At 65.3% G+C, this 8,636-nt stretch overlaps 1 protein-coding gene across 1 annotated transcript; it reads right to left on the bottom strand.

Annotated features, from left to right (window-relative positions):
* Positions 1–603: 603 nt before the first annotated feature.
* FOXF1 (forkhead box F1) lies at positions 604–3,683 on the bottom strand. Its single transcript, XM_035543557.1, has 2 exons — positions 2,621–3,683; positions 604–764 (listed from the first exon to the last, which is right to left on the bottom strand). The coding sequence occupies exons 1-2, from the start codon at positions 3,681–3,683 to the stop codon at positions 604–606; spliced, it is 1,224 nt and encodes a 407-aa protein (XP_035399450.1).
* Positions 3,684–8,636: the final 4,953 nt, after the last annotated feature.

Genomic DNA, 8,636 nt, shown 5'->3' with positions numbered 1-8,636 from the left:
CGAAGTGAGACGGGACCGAAGGGCCGGGCCGGGAAGCCCGGAGGCGACCGGGGGGGCAGCGCGGAGCAGCCGCGGGCACCGGGGGGGTCCTTGGAGCCCCCGGCCCGAGCCGGCTCTGCCCCTACCCACCGAGGTGGTGGCATCGCTCAATGCACTGACTTAGAAAACGTGGTTAGCAAATTCTTTTTCTTCTTTCTTTCTTTTCTTTCTTTCTTTCTTTCTTTCTTTCTTTCTTTCTTTCTTTCTTTTTTTTTTTAAAGGAAATAATCAAAACCTCATTTGTCAAACTCTTAACCCAAACTCGCAGTCGGGGATTTCGGGTGAGGAGGCGGCGGTGGGTGTTTCGGGGGGCTGCTTTTGCTTTTCCTCTCACCCCAAGCCGACCCAAGCGGAGAAGCAGAAGAAGGCAGAGACCGTCTCTGATTGAAGACACGTGTTGGGGCCGGGGCCGGTGCTCGGCCGCCGCGCACGGCGGTCCCCGGGGCTCCCGGTCCTTCCTCCCGGCCCGGAGAGACCCCCCTGCGCCCCCAGGGTCCGGGGTGGGGGGGCTCGGTGCCCGGGTCAGGCCTCGGCGGCCCCGGGAGGTGGCTTTTCCGCCCCGTATCACATAACGCACGGCTTGATGTCCTGGTATGTCACTTGTTGGTGGTAATAGGAGCCGCTGCCCGCCGAATGCATGGAGGAGGAGGCCATGGCGTTGAAAGAGAAGACGAATTCCTTTCTGTCGCACATGCTCGGAGACTGGGAGTGATACCGCGGGATGCCTGCGGGACAGGGGGAAAAAGAGTTGTCAGCCGTCGTGGGTACGGTCAGTAAAAGAGGTTGAGCCCGGCGGAGAAGCCGCCGCCCGCGCCTCGCAGAGCCCGCTTGGGAATTTGGGGTTTTACACCTCAATATTGGGGCAGGTGGCGACGAGGCAAACTCCACGGCCTCGGCAGTCCCTTAGCCGGCCCGAGGAGACTTCAAGGAGATGGTTTGGGTTTTGTTTCGGGTTGGTTTTATTTTATTTTATTTTATTTCCCCCCACTTTTTGCGCCCTCGAGGGTGCCGGGTGCTCCCCGCGGGGTGCGGAGCGGGGCAGTGCGGCCGCTCTCAGCCCAGTCCCGACGGGCCGGCCCCAGAAAGCGGCCGGAGAGGCCGAGGGCGAAAAGCAGCCGAGGGCGGAATTTTCTCTGCCTCTTCTGCAGCCGCCTGGGGACGTAAAAAGGCCCCGAAGTGTTGGGGTGCGCTCGGGAGGAGCCGCGGACCCCGGGACGGCGCTGGGAACCCGGGAGATTTTTGGGAGCTGCTGCCCTCACGCCGCGGCTGGCCACGGCGCCTTCTCCGGGCAGCTTTTTGCTCCTTTTTCCAGCGATTTGGGGTTCGTTCAAGGTCTTTCCAAGCGAGCTGTGTACGGCAGATAACCACCGGCTCGGTGGCGGAGCGGGGACCGAGGCAGGAGCCCGGCGGGACCCCGCAGACGGCCGCTGTCCCCGCCATGGCCCGGCCCAGCTCGGCTCGGCTCTGTGCCCGGGCCAGGCCTCGCTGTCCTCCCTCCAGCGCCTTTCCGCCCTTCCCTCGGCGCTCCTGCCCCGCTGCCGCTGTTTTACACCCTGGCCGCGGGGTTTTTCTCGTTCCCCCGAAGGCGCGGGGATGCTGCGCAGCCCCCAGCCCCGCTCCCCGCACCCCGACAGCCTCCCCGAGGGGACTTTGGGCCTCCGCACGAAGGCCAGCCCCGGCCTCCACGTCCCTCCGCAGGCCTCCGTGGTCCAGCAGAGGCCGAAAACACGACACCCCCCCTCCGGGCCAGGGCAAAGCCTCCACCGGGCAGCAGCAGCGGGGCTGCGGGGAAGCCGAGGCCGGGCCGAGGCTGCGGGGCGCGGGGAGCCCCAGCCTCTGACTTCCGCATGGGCGGAGGAGCGGAGGCCAGAGGGAGGCGGCGGGCCTGGAAAACACAGCCCCGAGGAAAACACAGCCCCGGCAGGAGCGGGTCGCGGGGGCGGCGGGGGCCGGGGGAGGGAGGAACCGGGTGGCGGGCACCCAAGTGGGGAAATCCCCCCCATTTCTGCCTCCGACGTCGCTGGGAGCCTCCGGAGCCCTCGATAACCCTAACCCTAAGGCCTCGATAGAGGTTGAAGACCGGAGCCAAGCTCCCCGCCAGTCGCTGTGGGGCTGCCGGCACCCCTTCGTCCTCCCCCCTCGCCCCTTCCCTGCCCCGTCCCCGCCGCTCTGCCCTCTCCTACCTATTCGCTCCGAGCCCCGGTACCCCCGGCACCCATCCCGGGCCTCACCTTCCCGCAGCCCCGCTCCTGCCCGAGTCCACCAGCCCTAGGCCCGGGGCAGCTCCGGCCGCGGAGCAGCCCCCGGGGGAGCGGAGCCCGGGGCTCGGCGGCTCCCGGCCCCGCAGCAGCGACGGGGCGAGCCCCGACGGCACGAACCGCCCGGGCAGCACCACCGTGGTGCTGTTCCCCCGGGAAAGAAGGCGAGGAGCGAGGGCACGGCGGCCTCTCCCGGGGCGGGGGGATGCCTAAAAACGGTCCCCGACCCTCACCCCCCCCCCCCCCCGCCAGCTCCGCCGGCAGCCCCCGGCCGAGCCGTCGCGGCGGGCTCGGGGCTCTCCCCACGCGTGTCCGCGCCTCACCTTGCAGCTCGGCGGTGTTGTGGCTGTTCTGGTGCAGGTAGGACTGGTCGAGGGAGTGCGTGGAAAGGCTGGAGGAGAGCGGGTTGGCCGTGGGGTTGCAGGGCGACAGCGGCTGCTGCTTGATGTAGGAAGCTCCCGTGTTCAAGGCGGCCGAAGCGGAGGGAGCCCAAGCCGAGGCCGAGCTGGAGTAGACCGAGTGCGGCTCCATCACGCCGCCGCCGGCGAGCAGCGGGGAGGCCGGCACGGAGCCGTCGTGGTGCGGGTATTCGCCCGCCGAGGAGCCGGTGCAGCCGCCCATGTAGGAGTGCCCGCCGTTAGCGGGCAGGTGGGGCACGGAGTGGCCGGCCAGCCCCATCCCGTCCACGTTGCCGGCCAAGTGGCCGTTCATCATGCCCAAGCCCCCCTCGAGGGAGAGGCTGTTGGGGGGGCACGAGAGCCCTCCGGCCGAGCCCTGGAAGCTGTAGCTGTCGGGGAGGTGGTTGAAGCTGAGCCCGTTCATCATGCTGTACATGGGTTTCAGCGCCTGGCATTTCCTCCTGAAGCCTCGGGGCCGGCGGCGGAACGAGCCCTCCTCGAACATGAACTCGCTGGCGGGGTCGATGGTCCAGTAGTGGCCCTTGCCCGGGCGGCCCAGCCCTTTGGGCAGCTTGATGAAGCACTCGTTGAGCGAGAGGTTGTGGCGCACCGAGTTTTTCCAGCCCTGGTAGGAGCCGCGGAAGAAAGGGAAGCGGCTCTGCAAGAACTGGTAGATCTCGCTCAGGGTCAGCCGCTTGGAGGGCGAGCTCTGGATGGCCATGACGATGAGGGCGATGTAGGAATAGGGCGGCTTCTCCGGCCGCCGGATCCCCGCGTTCGTTTTCTTCGCTTTAGGACCGCCGCCGCCGCCCGCCGCTCCGCCGCTGCCCGCAGCGCTGCCGGCCGGCCCGGGGGGGGCCCCGGGGGCGGCGTCCATGGCCGAGCTCTGCGGCTGCTTCTCGGCCACGGAGGACATGGGGCCGTAGCTGCTGTGCGCCGGAGGAGGAGGGGGCTGAGAGGACAGAGCCTGCTGCGCTTCTGCAGTCATCTACGGCCAGGTCCGCGGCGGCCAGCCCCGGCCCTCCTCCGCCACCCCCCCCCGCGCACCCCCCCAAAAGGCCACGCTGCTGGGGGCTCGCCGCGACGGCCCCCCCCCTTCCCTGTGCCCCCCTTCCTCCTCCTCCTCCTCCTCCTCCTCCTCCCGGCGGGGTTTGTTTCCACCGGGAGACTTCACCCCTCGGCGGCTAAACAAATGGCAGCGAGCCCCCCCCCCCCCCTTTTCCCTCCTCCTCCCACTTTATCCCTAAATCCGAGCCCGGCGAGCGAAAGGCGGAGGGCTGGGGGGGAGGCAGCCGGGGCGGGGGGGGGGGGGGGTGAAGAAAGAAGCCGGGCTCGGTGCTCGGAGGGAGAAGCCGCCCCCTCCGCTGCCCCCCGGGCTGCCACCGCCGCCGTCCGCGTCCCGCCGGGCCCCCCCCCCCGTTTAGCTGGGCCGGTGCCTCGGGGAGCTGCTTCCCATCGCCGTGCCTGCCGAGTCTGCCCCCGGCCCCGCCGCTCGCCTTTTACTTTTTATCTCTCGCCGCGGCCGTCTGCCGCTCCTTGACAGACGTAAGAGCGCCCCAGCATCTCCCCGCCCCGAGCGGCTCCCCCACGCCCTCCCGGGCGGCCCCCTCGGCCCTGTCCCGGCCCCCCTCCGCCGCCTGCTCCCCGCCGGGGGGCAGCTTTTAAAGAGCCCTTTCCGCGCCGCCCCTGCCGCATCCCCGCCTGCACAGCGGGGGGGGGGGGGGGGGGGGGGGGGGGGGGAGGGGGGGGGGGTGTTGCCACTCGTGACCGCGGCCGTGCGTGGGGGGTCCCCCTTTGCAGCCCCCCTGCCCCTGCCCCATTCCCCCCCCCCCCCCAAATTCCCACCATCACCATCACACCCCCCCCCCCCCCCAAAGAGCCTCCTCTGCTGGAAACCACGGGGGGGAGTGGGAAGGGCCCCACGCGTGTCGCGGGGAAAGGGGCCGGGACGCGGCAGGCCGGGCCCGCGGGGGCAGCGCGCAACTTCCGCGGGGGGCGCAGGGAAGCGGCGGCCGCTCCCCGGGGGCTCGGCGCAGCGCGGAGCTTCACCCACTTTAAACCCCCTCTTCGTGCGCTCTTTTAAGCTCGGCGGGCCCGGGCAGGATGTTTATACTGCGCAATGTAAACACGGGCTCGGGGGTGCTTTAATAAAAAGAAATCGGCGAAAAGTCCCCGCTGCCGCGCGAAATGCCCTTCCCTGCCTCCGCCGCCGGTCCCGGGATGGGAAAGGGCTTCGGCCCCCTCGCCCTCTCCGAGGTTTCTTTAGGGCTGGGTTGTTTTGGGTTGTTTTTCTCTCTTTTTTTTTTTTTTTTTTTTTTTTCTGGGGGGGGGGTGGATGTTGTGTATAAATCTGTGCTGAACGTTTGCTGTTGAATGCCAGGAGCCTGATGCTCAGCTCCGTCGGATGCCACAGGCACACACACACGTGCGAGGGGTGGGGGGGGGGTGGGGGGGGGGAAGGAGAATGGGAAGGAATAGTCCTCGGCCCCCCTTTTCTCCTCCTACCCCTTCCAAAAAAAAAAAAAAAATAGCTCCTGTGAGCATCTTCCCATCGGGAGAGCTGTCACTCGCTCATCAAGGTAAGTCCCTTTAAAGCTTTGTCACCTTCTTGCTCGTGGAAATCTGCGCTCCGGGGGGGGGTGCCGGGAGGGTGGGGGACACGGCTGCAGGAATCCGGGCTTTGCCGGCTGCTGGCTAGGAGCGGAGCAGATGTGCTGGCTGCTGCGGCGTTCTCGCTCTCAAGATTGGGGAAAGGAAGAGAAAAAGGAAGGAAAAAAAAAAAAAAAGAAAAAAGAAAAAAGGAAAAAGGAAAAAGAAAAAACTGTCCCCCCCTCTTGCAGGCCGCACCGCAGGGCTGTGGGTCTGCCCCGCTGCAGCCTGCGCTGCGAGAGAGGGGATCCCCCCAAACCCCCGTCCTCCAGATTCGCTTTTAACGTTTTTTTTTTTTTTTTGTGATAATTTAATACCTTTTAAAAGAAAGATAGATACCGATCGGGTTTCCAAACTCCCTTCGCGTTATTCGCGGGCAGTTGTTAGCAGCCTCCAGGGCGCCTGTCACATCTGTGATACAATCAAGAGGGATTTAACATCAGGGGCTTTTTTTTTTCTCTTTAAAAAAAAAAAAAAAAAAGCCTCTCTCCTTCCCCTTCTCATCGTCTGCCCCCTCTCCGCCAAATAAATCCTCCTGTTCCCGGGGCAAACGAGGAGCTCTGGGGATGGAGACGGGCAGGGCGAGCCCGCAGCGCCGTGCGGGGCAAACCCCGAGCCTGGGGGGGACGGGGGGGGGTGTGGGGGGACAAGAGATGCCCGTGTTGGGGGGGCAGGGGGGGGGGGCTGCTATTGCTGGAGCTTTTCGCTGCAGGCAGAGGAGAGGAGGCTGCTCCGACTGCCCGGCCCGGCCGTGGCCGCTGCTCCCTTCCCGGCCGGAGCTCGGAGCTCGGCAGCTGCCCGGGGGGGTTTGGGGGGGGGCTGGGGGGCACAGCACTGACTCTGAGCTTCGCTCCTCATCGAATGCCGCCCCCCAGGCCTCCCAGAAAGGGGGTTCTTTGCTATACAAAGCTCTGCGACTGAATTCCCCCCATCCGCCCCCCAAAACACCCGGGGATGGAGGTCGGAAAAAGAGCGGCACAAAGAGCTCGCGTAAAGCCCAGCACCGCCGCAGGCAGCGTTTCCACTCGGAAATAAACATCTCCGAGCAAGAATCTCCCCGTGGAAATCAAACCACCCCCCTCCAGACAACCCCACTCCCCGCACAAACGCCCTTTCCCCCCTCGCCCCATCTTTTCGGAGTGTGAAGATTTGATTTCCGATGTATTTATTAGGGCCAGCAAGCATTAAAATGGAAATATATTGCCCCCGGTTTTATAGGCCTCGCAGTGGGAATAGCAGAAAATTTGGAGCGTTTTATAAGGTAAACCGAGCCCGTGCTTTGGGGAAAGGAGAAATCTGGGGAGGAGAAGCCGGGCCGTGCTGTGCCTGGGGGCTGAACGACCCTCGGCAGCGCTTGGGGGGATAACGGGGGCAGGAACGCGGCCGGGGGGGGGGGACGACGGTGACACTTTATTGCTTATAAACCCCCTCGCAGGTCCCAGCGGCACTTTCAGATTCCGGATCTGCCTCGGACGGCCTTTTCGGAGCCGCAGAGCCGGGCTGGAGCCAGCCCCGCAGCAAAGCGGGACGCGCTTTTGCTCTTGTTTGCTCTTCTTTCGGGGGTTTTAATCGGGCCCGCCCCCGGCCCTCGCCCCGGGGGGGGGGGGGGGGGGGTGAGCAAAAAAAAAAAAAAAAAAAAAAGAAAGAAAGAAAAAAAAAAAAAGCTCATCAGGAGCAATTAGCCCTGCGCTAATCCCGACACCGTTTGGGGCCCGTTTTGCCGGCACGGCCCCGCCAGCCCCCCCCCCCCCCCCCAACCCCGTCCCGGCCCCCGCTGCGCTTCCCAAACGGCCCCATCCCTTCCCCGGGCCGCAAGTCGGCCGTGTTTTGTGTAAAAATAGACAAATCCGAGCTTTCTTCCTTTTCCTGCGCCGAAGGTATTTTTACTAGCTAATTGCTTAAGTGAAGTCAACTTTGCGAGCAGGCCGTGTGTAATCCGAGGCTGGAAATGTATATAGGTGGTATTGTTAGAGGCGGGCTGGGTGCTGCTCCGAGAGGGGCCGGGGTGTTCCTGCGAGCCCGGACCACCCAGGGCGAGGGGAGTGACCGGCCCGTGTCCCCCTCCCCGCTGCCCCTGCTTTGCATTTCCCCCTCCCGGAGGACCCCCCACCCCCCCCACCCCCCGCCCTCGCTTTCCCCGGCACCGGCCCTTTCCCTCGGCTGCATTTTCAGCCATCCATCCCCGTGGCCGCCGGCCCCGAGCCGGCTGCAAATTGATCCCTAAACGTTTATTTAAGGCCGAGGGGCTGCGTCCGAGAGCCGGGCCGGAGGCAGGGCAGGGGGCTGGGGAGCGGAGGCCGGCTGCGGAGTCACTGCGGAGTCACTGCGGAGCCGCCCGCAGACAGCGGAGCGCCTTTCCCCGGCCCCGGGGGCTGCTGCTGGCGGCTTGGCAGCACGGGGGGGCGAGACAGGTTTATTCGGCCCGCTACGGAGTGGGTAGCAGGGCCCCAGCCTGGTGAAACCCCCCTTTCCTTAAAATCGAGCCAAGTGCCCCGCTCGTCCGCTTCCCTCCTGGCTGCACCTGGGTGCAAAACGCCCCCTCCCCAGCCGTTCCTGCGGGGTGGGGGGCCCGGCACACGGCAGCACTTCGCCCCACGCGTGTCCTTGTACGCAGCTTGTGTCCCGATCCCGGGAACCCTCAGCCCGGCCTCCGGGACCTGGAGGAGTTTTTGGGAAGGAAAAAGCCGAAATCGGGAGCGGGTGCAATGCGAAGCTGCCGGAGCGCCTAAGGCGGCTGCGGGGAGGTGCGGGCTGTCTGTCAGCCGCCGTGTGTCGGGCAGAAGTTCAGGCTTTGGTCAGAAAGGAAAAAAAAAAAGGAAAACCTCACACTTTTCTCCCCCTTCTTTGTCTCTCTTTTCCCCCCCTCTGCCCCGTCCTCAGCCTGCCCCCCCACCCCCCCACCCCCCCAAAAAAGCCCACATTTTCCGTGACGTCCTTCGATGAAATATTGCAGCCCAGGAATTTACAGCCCTCTTCAGAGCAGGATTTTTTAGTTTTCTGGCAGCGCCCACTCCCCGCGATACAAGTCGGTTCCAGCGATAGTAAGCTCCGAGCGCTACCACTTAGACACAATCGCTTCCCACAGAGATCTTTAAAATATCTCCGGGTATTTATATCCCTGCTCAGGGACGGATAGCTAGAATACTTTCCCGGAGGGATGCTTTGTGGCTGGCTGGGACTCAGAGCTGAGGACCAGGGCACCGAGACAACCGGCGGGGCTGAGCCGAGCTGAGCTGGGACCCGGCTCGCTGCAGCGGGTGATGCTCCCGGACATCCCCGCTAAAAGAGTTCG

Source organism: Cygnus atratus, chromosome 12, assembly GCF_013377495.2.
Source record: "Cygnus atratus isolate AKBS03 ecotype Queensland, Australia chromosome 12, CAtr_DNAZoo_HiC_assembly, whole genome shotgun sequence".
Classification (NCBI taxonomy): Eukaryota; Metazoa; Chordata; class Aves; order Anseriformes; family Anatidae; genus Cygnus; species Cygnus atratus.
Note: the sequence above shows the minus strand (reverse complement) of the source record. Positions and strands in the feature narration are given on the sequence as shown.

Excerpts from the sequence above, each read along its gene's own strand:
- FOXF1 (XM_035543557.1), bottom strand. The coding sequence starts at position 3,683 with ATGACTGCAGAAGCGCAGCAGGCTCTGTCCTCTCAGCCCCCTCCTCCT. Across the intron at positions 765-2,620 it reads CAACACCGCCGAGCTGCAAG|GCATCCCGCGGTATCACTCC; the intron begins GTGAGGCGCGGA and ends CCTGTCCCGCAG.